The following is a 13,343-nucleotide window of genomic DNA, read 5'->3' as shown; positions in this document are numbered from 1 at the left end:
TAAAAACTAATGAAGACGACATATTTGAAAGGACAAAAATGTGTGGTGTGTCAGGTGATGTGTCAGGTGAAGGTTAAGTTGTGATAGAAAGGAAGACTTAAAATACACGTTATATGGACATAATGTGAAGAATTCATTAACAATTTTTTTTGAAGCAACAATCTGGTTTTTAATATATATATATATATAATTTTACAGATACTTATTTATGACAATTAATCAAAGTAATTATGAGAGGTTGCTTCAACATTTCACCATTATTATTATTATTATTATTATTATTATTATTATTAAAATAAATATAAATTTGACTATCAAACATTTAAATAATAAATAAATAAATATATTTGTTTGACAAATCAGAACAAGACATTTGGAAAGGGGTGAATGACCAACCCAACCCATGCTCTCTCTTGACGCAGACTAACTAAATCACACTAACAACAAAAAATGCGCAATCGGAGATACGTAGCCGCTAGCGACGACGACGACGACGATCCACCGCAAAAGGAATCCGATGAAATGCGGTCCAGCCAGCGGAAGAGAAAACGGATGAAACTTTACGAAGACGAAGAAGAAGAGGACGAAGAAAATGCAATTCAACAGTCTAATAATATTAAACCTAATAATGAGGATGATCGATCGGAGGAGAAAGAGGTTTCTCCGGCGCCGGAAGACGCCAAGGCCATCGGCGATGTGGTTAGGGTTTCAGGCAAGGGCAAATCCAGGAGGAATCATTACAACTCCTTCGAATTTGACGGACTCTCTTACGACCTCGTGAGTATCTTTTTATATAAACACTTACTCTTGTCTTTGATCTTTATTATATGATTTAGCATTGTTGACTTTGACTTTGATTGATCGTCAAACATTTGAATTGTTGAGCAGTTTTGTGAGATTTTAAGGAGGAATCAAGCATTTTAGCTGCTAGGGTTGTAATTCTTATATATATGAATTATTAGAAGGTGTTGATCATGTTAAAGAGTTTTTATGTGAATAGTCATACTTGACTCAACATTCTATCACAAATTTACAGTTGTTACATAGTTATTAAAAGCCATCGCCGCCTAGGCCCAATATATGCGCTTCTAGTTTCTACACCCTCACTTCTTGAAGTTGACGACACCTCTATAGGTATTGATGAAGGATCAGGAACAATGATCTTTTGAACCTTACTATATATTACTTTTGAACATTTTGGTATTTTTGTTATTCAAGTTTTGGAAATCCATTTAAATCTCGACTCTTTTAGAACTTTTGGTGTGAATTAGATGATATTAACTGTTATATAGATAGCCTTTGTTTGTTTTATATGAAGATTAGTATTATTTTTCTATTACATAATATATTTTAAACATTTTTTTTTATTTAAGTGTGCTTTTTTTTTTCTTAGGCCCTCACATTTTTTGCGCCTAGTTTCCAGGCAAGGCCTATGCGCCTTAAGTGCGTCTAGCGCCTTTCATAACTATGAGTTGTTATCGTGCCACTTTGGTGTTCGTGCAGTGTCATGCATATTTTGTGTCATATATGTGTGTTTGTGTAGATTGTCTTACAAGTTACAAGTAGTATATCGTTCTGTTATGAATAGTAAAAGTACCTAAATATCAGCATATAAAAAACTGAGGTGACCAGGTGAAAATTGCTCATACAGTTTTATTCTGTTTTTGTGGACTTGCAGGAGGATCCTGTGCTTTTAGTTCCTGCTTCTGAAGGACCAAACAAGAAGCCATATGTTGCTATAATCAAGGTAATTATAGTTTGAGAAAATCACGAAATAGTCATTTTTTGGGGAACAAGTGTACACATATAACCATAATAATACTACATATAAACCGTAGTACATTATATAAGCATCATGTCACATCACCCATTTGCACAACATGGGTTACTGTACTGCCCGCATTCATTCATAATCTTCTGTTCTCAGATGCATTTTATAGTCTTACAAAAGGGAAAAGGTAGCTTAGGAAAATGTATGCCTACTGCTCTAATTAACTGTAAAACTAACAAAGGGAAAACGAGTGCTGAAATAATGGAAATTTACGATTTCAGGCAATAACCTATGTTGTGCATTGGTGTTATGAATGAACATGGGTGACATGGCATGGTGTATCAGGTGTGGAGTGTGGACCGTATTGTAGTCTTTATGATTCAAGCCTCATATTATGAATTGTGTAAGCGTTGATTGCATGAAATTGAGAACTGCATGAGTATTTGTTCCACTTGCAAGTAGCCTTGATTAGACCCTGTTGTAGGTTTTGCGTTTCAATTCTTGGATAGCATTTTGAATCGATTATGGAATCACTTTCAGATGAAGTATTTTGTCTGCATATGAAATGTATAATCAGATAATACAAAACGTGTTCTGCAAGAAAAAGATGTTTCTTCTATGAAAAATGAAGTGCTAAATTTATGTATTCAATAAAACCGATGAATTCCTACGTTTCAGTTGGTGGTTAAAAGTTGAAATTTCGTTTTATTCACAGGATATTTCAGAAACAAAAGATGGGAGTGTAATGGTCAATGGCCAATGGTTTTATCGACCCGAAGAGGCAGAAAGAAAAGGTGGTGGGAATTGGCATTCAAACGACACACGGGAACTCTTTTACAGTTTTCACAAAGACGAGGTCCCAGCCGAATCTGTAATGCACAAATGTGTTGTACATTTTATCCCTGCAAACAAACAGATCCCAAGTCGTAAACTGCACCCCGGATTTATTGTTCAAAAAGTATACGACACCATTTTTAAACGTCTTTATAAACTTACAGACAAAGATTATGAAGATAGCATGCAACACGAAATCGATCTTCTTGTTCAAAAAACAATGTTATGGATCGGTGACATTCCTGATATTAAAACTGATAATGATGTTATTGATCACGAAGATCATTTGAAAAGCAGAAGAATGTTAAGGAGAAAGAGTATGTCATCATTAGATGTTACCCGAGATGAAGATGTTGCAACCGAGAGATCTGGACCGTTGTCAAGATCAGACACACCAGGAAGTTGTAACAGTAAATATTACAATATTCTTGTAAAGTTTGATGTTATCACGAGTGATCAGCAACGCGATAAATGGTTAGAGAAGCTTCTAGAAACAGTGCAATATGTATGCAATAATGTGGATGACAAAATTCCAAATGAGCCTCAAGACAAAATTCCAAATGTGAGTATCATGAAATACTAAGTTTCTATATTCTTCTACTACTAATGATATATTATTGTTGCAGAATGGAACAGGATTAGCCCCAGTGTGGCCTGATGATGCTGTGCGTGCTGTATCTGCACTTGAGCTGGCCTCACACGAGTCTCTTTCTTCAGATTTTCTGAAATATAACCAGAAAATGAGGCAGTTAGTATTTAATCTTAAGGTAAAAACATATTTATCAGGACAAAATGAAGTTATGCTATGTCTAATTGTATTTACTATGCAGAAAAATGCACAGTTAGCCCGTCGCCTCCTAATGAGAGAATTAGAACCTTCAAAAGTATTGAACATGTCACCTATTGAATTGAAGGTATATGTTTTCACTATCTTATCTTATTGAAGGAAAAAAAATCATATTTTTTACAAAGGGGATGCATTTTTTTTGTTATAGGAGGGACTGACTGCAGAGGAGATAGCACGCAAAGAGCCTGAAGAGGGTCTCCAGGTTCAGGTAATTCTACCCAAGTGGGCTGTAGCCTGTAAACACATTAAAAATGTTTTGAAAAATGATTACAAAGATTATGTACTTGTTAATAATCACCATAATAATCTATTATTTATAATAAAAATGTTTTAATAGGATGTAAGATACATCAAGAACACGTTTTGAGCAACTTTTTGCCCATTTCTGTTTTTGCTAATTTTTTTTATTTGACCCGTTAGGGATAAACCTGTCAAATTGACCCACACATTAGTAATTGGGTCGAAATGCCACTTTAAAATGATGTCATCATGACTACACTTGTAAACAAACCAAACGAACACATGCGGCGTATGCTCGTGTTTGTCCGTTTAACTTTTAGGGAACAAATGATCAAACACAAACAGTTAAACGGACGAGGTTTTCTTGTTTGTGTCCGTTTGTTAAGAAAATGAGTGTGTTCGTATTCATCTGTGTTTGCTTGTTAATACTTAATAGTATAAACGAATGGTTCACAAACATAAATGAACAAAGTCACAAACATAATTGAACATGGATGAACAAGCATAACTGAGTGAACCGATAAAAAGTAAATGTGGACATTAATACGTTGGGCCAAAAAAGTTTAATAAAACTAGACTAAATTGTAATTGGCGATATTTTAATTTCATAAAAAAAACTGAGTTGTAAGGGGGCTAAATATCTAAATGAATATATAAATAAACACAAACTAACAAACATAAATGAAGGTAAAAGTTAAAAAATATGAACTAAAATGAGCATAAATGAACGAACGTAAACAAACGTTTACGAACATAAATAAGCAAACAAGACATGTGTTCATGTTCGTTTCTTTTTAACTAAATGAGCAAAATTATGTTTATGTTCGTTCGTTTATTAAATAAATGAACATAAACGAATTTCTTGTCGAACGGTTCCCTGAACATTTGCTTCGTTTAAAGACTTAATCATTTGACCTCAAACATAAAATTGTTTTGATTTTGTTTTGTTTATGTATATATATGTGACAGATGACTGACGCTCGATGTAAAAGATGCACGGAGAAAAAAGTACGTTTGGTAGATATCATCTCAGGTGGACACGGAGACCGATACCAGGTTCTTGCTTCATACCATGTTACATAGTTAATAGGATCCTTAAAAAGTAAAAACACATGTTTATGTTCTTGCTTTTGCAGCTCGAGTGTAGTGCATGTGGTAACATGTGGTATGCTTCTCAGGACGAAGCATCCACACTTACAATAAACGGGCCAGGCTCAGCAAAGACTGTAGGAACCGCCTCATCGGCCACTGCCAAGTTTGAAGTTGTTGAAAAGAAGTTGGTGAGCCCTCGGGCCAATGAGGCTTTTAGAAAACCGACCGAGCCTTTGATCACTACTGAAAAGCAGAAATCTTTGAACAAGTCGACACCCGAAGACCAAGACAACCCGCCTCCACCAACTGATCCTGTAAACTAATGTTGGTGTTTGAATCATTAGGTGTGTCTAAAAGTAGGTTTGAAAATTCAGTCTAACTCAAAAACTTGCAAAATGAATACAGTAAATTCTTGTGGGGGAAAGAAGAATAGTGTGCCTGACCATCTAATAATAATATTATTGTTTATAATAATAGCTACTAGGGGTGTGTGTGTGTGTGTGTGTGTGTGTCGTTTTATTACACTATCTTTGAACATGGTACAAAGCTGGGCTTGGTTTATTAGTTTTTTGTAGTTTGGTTTTGCACAACATTTTACTTGTTCGGTTGTACCCCTGGATATGCATGGTCCGTTCTAGACACGAATCGAACATAAACTGAAACTTTAGCTCAAGGAAAAACCGACTGGTTTTGGTTTTCGGTTTTATAGATGGGTTTGGTTTGGTTATAGGTTAAATTTTGGTTTAACAAATGAGATATTGAAAGAAAAAAAAATACTTGCTCAAAATAACGAATTTGGCAACTTTTGGCCTAATATTTATTTTAACCACTTGTTAATAAGTTTGGTCCTGGGAACTATTGACTCAACGTCTCCAAGTAATGAATCTGTGATGTAAACTCAATACCAAACATTCAAACAAGTTTAGTGTAATTTGGTTCCTAAGTTCGGTGGGATTTGGCTTTAGAATGAGGTATAACTAAAATTGAACTTAGGAACCACTGATAATTAGTTGTGGGTCGGTTATTTTGATGTGGTATTGTTTATTGTTAGTTAAGTTGGTTTCGCCTTTCGGTTAGGTCAACATATTAACATGAAGATGAAGCATGTTGCAACATATTTGCATAAAGGATGATTTGTGTAATTTCCGCATATTGTTCGTTATGTTGGTTTCGGTTAGGTAAACATATTAACATAAAGACGAAGCATGTTGCAACATATTAACATAAAGGACGATTTGTGTAATTTTCGTGGTTTAAGAATGATTAGTATGAGAAAAATATAATTTACTCTCCATATATGTACACATGCATACATTTATTTCTAGGTTAGTCGTCGGAAGATTTCATGAGTCTTGACATAAATTTTTACCATCCACAACTTTTAAGCAACAACCATATTAAAACATCTACAATGGGCTTCAAAATTAATGTTCGGATAATGTGGCAAAGAGGCAAACCAAATAGGCATGGAATCCACCATTGTGAAGCAAGTTTGCAATGGATGAAGTTTGGGTATCCAACTCTACAAAGGACAAGTTTTGCGGCCCCCACTATCATGTCACACTCACATACGTATTTATATATACACACACAATACTATATATTATTATAATGAGGGTTTATGTTTGTTGTTGTAAAAGAAAGTGAGTTTTTTATGACAAATTTGGAATATTATGTGACCGTTTGTGAATATTTATAGTTGTAAATGCTCTTAATCAGATGAATGAATGGATTATTTTTAATCAACAATGCATTCAAACTCATTATAGAAATCGAGACAAAAGGAGGGAGGGATGAACATATCACTCTTACATTAGACCTAAGCAGTTAATGCGGGAAAATATCGGATATCGGTCAAGGACCGATATTTGAGATATCGGTTATCACGGTGATATATCGGTAATTTTAGTATCATGCAAAATTTATATATATAGCAATTTAACACTAACAATTCACTGTACTCTCATAATATTAACAAATTATCCTTTTGCAAGTTGCAAAACACTTACATTTGTAGCAAGTAGGAACTGTTTAAGACTCAAACCAGCAACATTAAACACTAAAAGTTGAAAATTAATACTAAAACACCGATATCAGGAATAGCGGTGAAATATCGGTCAATATCGGCCAGTATCGCCGATATTATCGGTACCGAGATTCAGACCGATATTTTGACCGATATTTCACAAGAGGGCCGATAACCGAGATACCACCGATATACCATCGAGATTGACTGCATAGCATTAGACACGTTATTGATACGACAACACTTATGAATAACAATTCATTAACCCTCAAAATGTTGTTTTTCATATAATACAGAAAGACTAGAATAAAATTACTGATTTCATAATATAAATTTATTTTTAAAAGCAAATGAAGCATATGAAATATTTGAAGATTAAAAGGTTTTCATTTACAGGAAAAGTCAAGCGTGCAACTCCATTTATTTAATTTCTTAATAACTACATACCTAGGTGGTTAGCACGACCAATTCTCTTAAGAAAGAGTTGACTTGCTAAGCAAAAAAAAGGAGACAATAATAAATATGTATATTAGCTTATTTGGCTAAACTCAAATTAGATAAGTGATCAATTTGGATCTATTAGAAATAAAAAAAGAATCATAGTGAAAGTGTGAAACAATGTTATAACTTATAAAGCTTGCTTATTTAAAGCTAACCAGCTAATGGTTTATTTATTACCATGCATGATCATTGTTCTAGCCTTTAAAGCTCCATGCGGTGCATGTGGTATGCATTAAGGGCCGAGCTTAGCAAATAGAATGGGAAAGAAGATGTTAAAAGGAAGGTGGTGACTGGTGCCCGACCGAGCCATTGGTCAATATAGAGAAATTAATCCTTGAACATGTCAAGGTCTGATGATTAAGACAACTCACCACCACCACCACCAAATGATCATGTAAACTAATCTTGATGTTTGAATCTCATCGTCTAAATCATGGTTTGAAAAGCCGTAGTCATCATCATCATCATCGTACTCAGTATATCCCACCAATAGCAAAGCTATGGTAGGGTCTGAGGAGGGTAAGATGTAGGCAGCCTTACCTCTACCCCATAGGGATAGAGAGGCTGCTTCCGGTGAGACCCCCGGCTCGATAGTAGTTTTGCATCAAGCCTTAGACATAAGGCACATAGCACTCAATCATCGGGACACCGGCTGATCGGTGCATGTACCCTTATCTTTCAGCTATCAACGCCACTACATGATGCCTGATTAACCGTCCGTCACTTTTAACGTTATTTTCACGAGATTAGTAAAATAACGTCAAAATTAGTGCAATTTCACTTTTGCCCACCCGTGGGTTCACACATATATACATCATATGTGCGCACCGCAAGCAGGGCTTGAAAAGCCGTAGTCTAACTCAAAAAAACTGCAAAATCAATTGAAGAAACTCTCGTGGGAAAAAAGAATAGCATATCAGTATATCTGACCATAATAATAAAAGCAGTAGTAGTAGTCGTAGTAGTACCTGCTAATTATTTTTCTATATATTGGTAGTGTTATAACAACCTTGGCTTGCTGCAATCTTTGAAGCTTGAACATGGTATGAAAGTAGGGGCAGGTTCATTAAGTTTTTTTGTAGTATAGTTTAAATGGGCATTATATAATATATTGTTCCCCTTCATAATTTTAGAAGATCTCAGCCCTAGAAAGTATTGAACTTTTAATCTTGACCCTTTAAAGTACCCAAAATTCTTCTAGAAGCGGCGTTCACGGAGGTTTTACAATCTCTCTCATCTGCTAGTTGGACATTTTTTTTATTCTTTTATTTTTTTTTTGTTATTTACATCACCAGTTCATGTAGCATTCAAACTTCCATTATATCGATCTTGAAGAACCACTGCTGGTGACATCGTCTTTTCATTTTGGGGCTCGATCGTTGATTTTTTGGTTTCAGTCTGGGGTTAAATAGTGATTTTGGATTCAAATGGATTTTGCAGGTGTGTGCTAATGGTTATTTGGGAAATTGATTGGCAGGCTCATGTTGACGAAGGTGCCTTCTATTTAATTCCCCAAATTGTTTATACTAAATATTAAATTGGATGTGTTCTGATGCATGATGTTTTATTATTATTATTATTATTATTATTTATTTTTTTGTGTGTGTTTATGGTTGATGCTAAATGATTTAACTGTCGTGTTCAAAGGCCTCCATCCACTGGAATGTGGATCAAAAGAAGGGAACCACTGCAACGGCGCTGGCTGTTTTCACTTAACGGATTCACACTGATGGTAATCGGAGCCAGATCATTTCAGTCCGAACATGAAATAAGGAAAAGGTGGTTTAAAAAGCATTCTCAATTGGTATTTCTTCACCCTGATTAATTGTTGCTATTCCACTTTATTTTGCAACACAGACTACTTTAGTTTATATTTTCATGTTAATAAATTTTATTTATTTTTTATTTTATAATTTAGATAAAGGGAAGTATTGGTATAAAAAGTTGAAGCTCAAGTAAATAGTCTAACCTCCTATTATTGCATACCTTTGCTTATTTGTGTGAAAAATAATTAGGCTGCACATTTTTAATTCGTTTAAACCCGAAAATCATGACCATAACTTGGTTGATTGGGGTGATTGTTTTGGGCTAAATGGCCATTTTGACCAAAACCAAATTGATATATTTTTAAAAATACCCGTATTAACCAGTTGCTTACCTAACCTGTCCATTTTGCTATGCTTTATTTGATTCATTGCGTTTTATTTGTATCAATTATATCAGTTGTTAATCATGTTTTGGTGTAGATATTGATGCATACCATTTTTGAAGCGGTTGATTTTCATGCCTGAAGCATCACTCTACTTCTTCACGGGTACCTTAGCTGCTTGATTCATTTTATTATATTTTTATGAATTTCTACCCTTTCCTTTCTAATTAGCTAGAAATTTAATAATTCAAGTTAAATATGTTATTAATTACTTGAGCTTATATACTGTTTATGTTGTTTACAATTCATATGCTTTAACAACCATTCTAATGCTTTTAAATTGTATATTCCTAATCCTAAGTACCCAAGTTTTTTGTATTCATAATTTGGTCAGGTTCGTGTTCTACATCGGTGCAAACCTATGACATGGCCACATACTACTCCCATGGCCTGTCAGCGAGGTTGACTTTCCCGGAATTGTTGGCTTCTGATGGGTTGTTAGGTTAGTTGTCTCCGGCGTCGACTCAGAAAAAAAAGCTATAGATGTACGCATGTAACCATTCTAGACTAAAGTTGTGTTGTTTTCAAGAGAAATCGAACTTGAATAAGAACCAGAACCTGAAGACCAAGATGTAGAATACTGGCAATGCGATGGTCGGGGCAGTTGGGTGCAAGAAATCTTTTTTTAAATTCATTTCTTTCTTGTATAATATTGGAAACAATTAAAACAAGTTTGTATGTTTACAAATTACAAGTATATAATGCAAGATATGTTGTCCTTTTTATTTGGGGTTTTCTTATCTAAATTAATAGTTTTTTCAACCATCCTATCTAAATTGTTGTGTATTTGATAGTTTTTTCAGTCATCATATCTAATTTGTTTACAAAAATATAACTTTTTACTAAAAAAATTCAAATATGAAATTTTTTACTTAACATGTAAACCATTGTATAATTAATTAATTTACCAATGTATAAATATTTTTCTCTATCCTGCATGAACTTTGGCTGCCATATCCCCTTTGTAGGGTAAACACACAATCTCGCATTTTGATACTTTTTATCAGTAATACTTTTTATCGTTTTATGATTGTTTCACGGTTAAAACTCACCTTTTGTTAACTTAAAGGCTTGAACTTCTATTTGACACCTTTTCTTATTTTGTTAGTAATTTAGAGAAAGATACTTTTTTTTCATATTATTAAACCTAAAGTGCCCGTCCACCGGACGGGTATAAAACTAGTTATTCGCGGTTCTGAAAAATAATATTATTTAGTATATTCATTTTGTATTTTGTAACATGACTTATGAGTATGTCCATTGTCGGCCAGTAGGCAAATACAATGAATAATAATAATACTAAATGTATAACAAAAAACCGACAAGAATATAAAATGTTAAAACGAAACTATTTTGTTTGGATTTTAAATTTATTAAACTAGAAAACCATTAGTTTTTTATTATTTAGATGTTAGAAATAGAAAGCAATATATTTAAATGATAATGTTGTAAGGCGATTTAAAGTTAAACGTTTGACAATGTAGTTATTACAAAAGAAAACGGTGTCACAAGGTGATTGAATAAAAATATTTGAAAACTGATTTACACTAGAATTTGAGTAAACATAACACTTAACAGGTTGTGTCTATTAAAATGGATTACATCAAAGTAGTTTTGAAAACTATATTATTAAGAAACGAGATTACTCAATAGAATAGTAACTAACTTTAAAAGTTGTTCCAATCAAGTCACTGATACAAATTTTTGTTCCAATCAGGTCACTAAACTTTCATTTTTGTTCCAATCCTAAGTATTTTACCTGGATAGCAGGTAATCTATGTTTTTTTTCAATGTTTTTACTTTGCATAATAACTTTTAAAAGTTGCGAAAAATAGTAAAAATGCGAAATATAATTTTAAAATTTCGAAAATTTGCAAAAAAAGTTCGGAAAATTGAGGTTCGGGTTAGAACGATTCAAGGTCGGAACGGGTCAAAACGGGTTTCGGGTCAGTTTTTTTTGAACCAACGAATCAGCGTGTTTTCAACACGCTACAACTCGATTTAACAGCAAAAGCTCGTTTAAGTGATTTTTCAGTTTGTTTCAGCACCTAACAGCTCGTTTAAGTGATTTTTAAGTTCGTTTCAGCACCTAATAGCTCGTTTAAGTGATTTTTAAGTTCGTTTCAGCACTTAAAAGCTCGTTTAAGTGATTTTTCAGTTCTTTCAGCACCTAACAGCTCGTTTAAGCGATTTTTAAGTTCTTTTAAGCGATTTTTCAAACCGTTTCAGCACCTAACAGCTCGTTTAAGCGATTTTTAAGTTCGTTTCAGCACCTAACAGCTCGTTTAAGCGATTTTTAAGTTCGTTTCAGCACCTAACAGCTCGTTTAAGTGATTTTTAAGTTCGTTTCAACACCTAACAGCTCGTTTAAGCGATTTTAAGTTCATTTAAGCACCTAACAGCTCGTGTAAGTGATTTTTAAGTTCGTTTCAGCACCTAACAGCTCGTTTAAAGCGATTTTTAAGTTCGTTTAAGCACTTAACAACTCGTTTAAGTGATTTTTAAGTTCGTTTCGGCACTTAACAGCTCGTTTAAGTGATTTTTAAGTTCGTTTTAGCACCTAACAGCTCGTTTAAGCGATTTGAAGTTCGTTTACAGCTCGTTTTAAGTGATTTTTTAAGTGCTGAAACGAACTTAAAAATCACTTAAACGAGTTGTTAGGTGCTGAAACGAACTTAAAAATCGCTTAAACGAGCTGTTTGGTGCTGAAACGAACTTAAAAATCACTTAAACGAGCTGTTAAGTGCTGAAACGAACTTAAAAATCGCTTAAACTAGCTGTTAGGTGATGAAACGAACTGAAAAATCGCTTAAACGAACTTAAAAATCGCTTAAACGAGTTGTTAGGTGTTGAAAGAACTGAAAAATCACTTAAACGAGCTGTTAAGTGATTAAACGAACTTAAAAATCGCTTAAACGAGCTGTTAGGTGCTGAAACAAACTTAAAAATCGCTTAAATGAGCTGTTAGGTGCTGGAACGAACTTAAAAATCGCTTAAACGAGCTGTTAGGTGCTGAAACGAACATAAAAATCGCTTAAACGAGCTGTTAGGTGCTGAAACGAACTGAAACATCGCTTAAACGAGCTGTTAAGTGCTGAAACGAACTGAAACATCGCTTAAACGAGCTGTTAAGTGCTGAAACAAACTGAAAAATTGCTTAAACGAGCTGTTACGTGCTGAAACGAACTTAAAATCTCTTAAAAGAGCTGTTAGGTGCTGAAACGAACTGAAAAATCGCTTAAACGAGCTTTTGCTGTTAAAACGAGTTGTAACGTGTTGAAAAAACGCTGATTCGTTGGTTCAAAAATAAAACTGACCCGAAACCCGTTTTAACCAGTTTCGACCTTGACCCGTTCTAACTCGAACCTCAAATTTCTGAACTTTTTTTGCAAATTTTCGAAAATTTAAAATTATATTTCGAATTTTTACTAATTTTCGCAACCTTTAAAAGTTATTATGCAAAGTAAAAACGTTGAAAAATTAAAAAAAAAAATTAGATTACCTGCTATCTAGGTAAAATATCTAGGATTTGAACAAAAATGAAAATTCAGTGACCAGATTGGAAAAATTTACAAAGTTGGTTAGTATTATATGGAGCAATCCCTTAAGAAACATAGTGCAATTTAGCATAAAGAGAGGAGAGGAATAAATGAACTAAATATAATTCAAATAGTTTGATAATTTTACAAAAGTATCCAATTACAAAATATGTAAGTGGACAACAAGCTATATCACAACCTCCTTTTAAAAGACAAATCCTATCACGCTGAAAACAAAATTATAATTATTTAGCATCTTCAGCGATATATTACTGTGCGCGACC

At 33.8% G+C, this 13,343-nt stretch overlaps 1 protein-coding gene across 1 annotated transcript; it reads left to right on the top strand.

The window, feature by feature from the left end:
• The first annotated feature begins 448 nt into the window (after positions 1 to 448).
• On the top strand, positions 449 to 5,246 carry LOC143619312 (ASI1-immunoprecipitated protein 3-like). The gene is made up of 8 exons (XM_077091267.1): positions 449 to 777; positions 1,679 to 1,747; positions 2,487 to 3,167; positions 3,232 to 3,372; positions 3,436 to 3,519; positions 3,601 to 3,660; positions 4,662 to 4,748; positions 4,829 to 5,246. Exons 1-8 carry the CDS (start codon positions 451 to 453, stop codon positions 5,105 to 5,107), a joined length of 1,728 nt encoding a protein of 575 aa, XP_076947382.1. The 5' UTR covers positions 449 to 450; the 3' UTR covers positions 5,108 to 5,246.
• The last annotated feature ends 8,097 nt before the right edge of the window (positions 5,247 to 13,343 follow it).

This window comes from Bidens hawaiensis, unplaced genomic scaffold (genome assembly GCF_021521415.1).
Source record: "Bidens hawaiensis isolate Kalapana, Puna unplaced genomic scaffold, B.hawaiensis_p1.1 tig00002423_1, whole genome shotgun sequence".
Lineage (NCBI taxonomy): Eukaryota > Viridiplantae > Streptophyta > Magnoliopsida > Asterales > Asteraceae > Bidens > Bidens hawaiensis.
Note: the sequence above shows the minus strand (reverse complement) of the source record. Positions and strands in the feature narration are given on the sequence as shown.

What these genes read in the sequence shown, in the direction of transcription:
- LOC143619312 (XM_077091267.1), top strand. Translation starts at nt 451, where the DNA reads ATGCGCAATCGGAGATACGTAGCCGCTAGCGACGACGACGACGACGAT. An exon ending in AGTTAGTATTTAATCTTAAG is followed by an intron (nt 3,373 to 3,435) that starts GTAAAAACATAT and finishes TTTACTATGCAG; the next exon opens with AAAAATGCACAGTTAGCCCG. An exon ending in AAGAGGGTCTCCAGGTTCAG is followed by an intron (nt 3,661 to 4,661) that starts GTAATTCTACCC and finishes TATATGTGACAG; the next exon opens with ATGACTGACGCTCGATGTAA.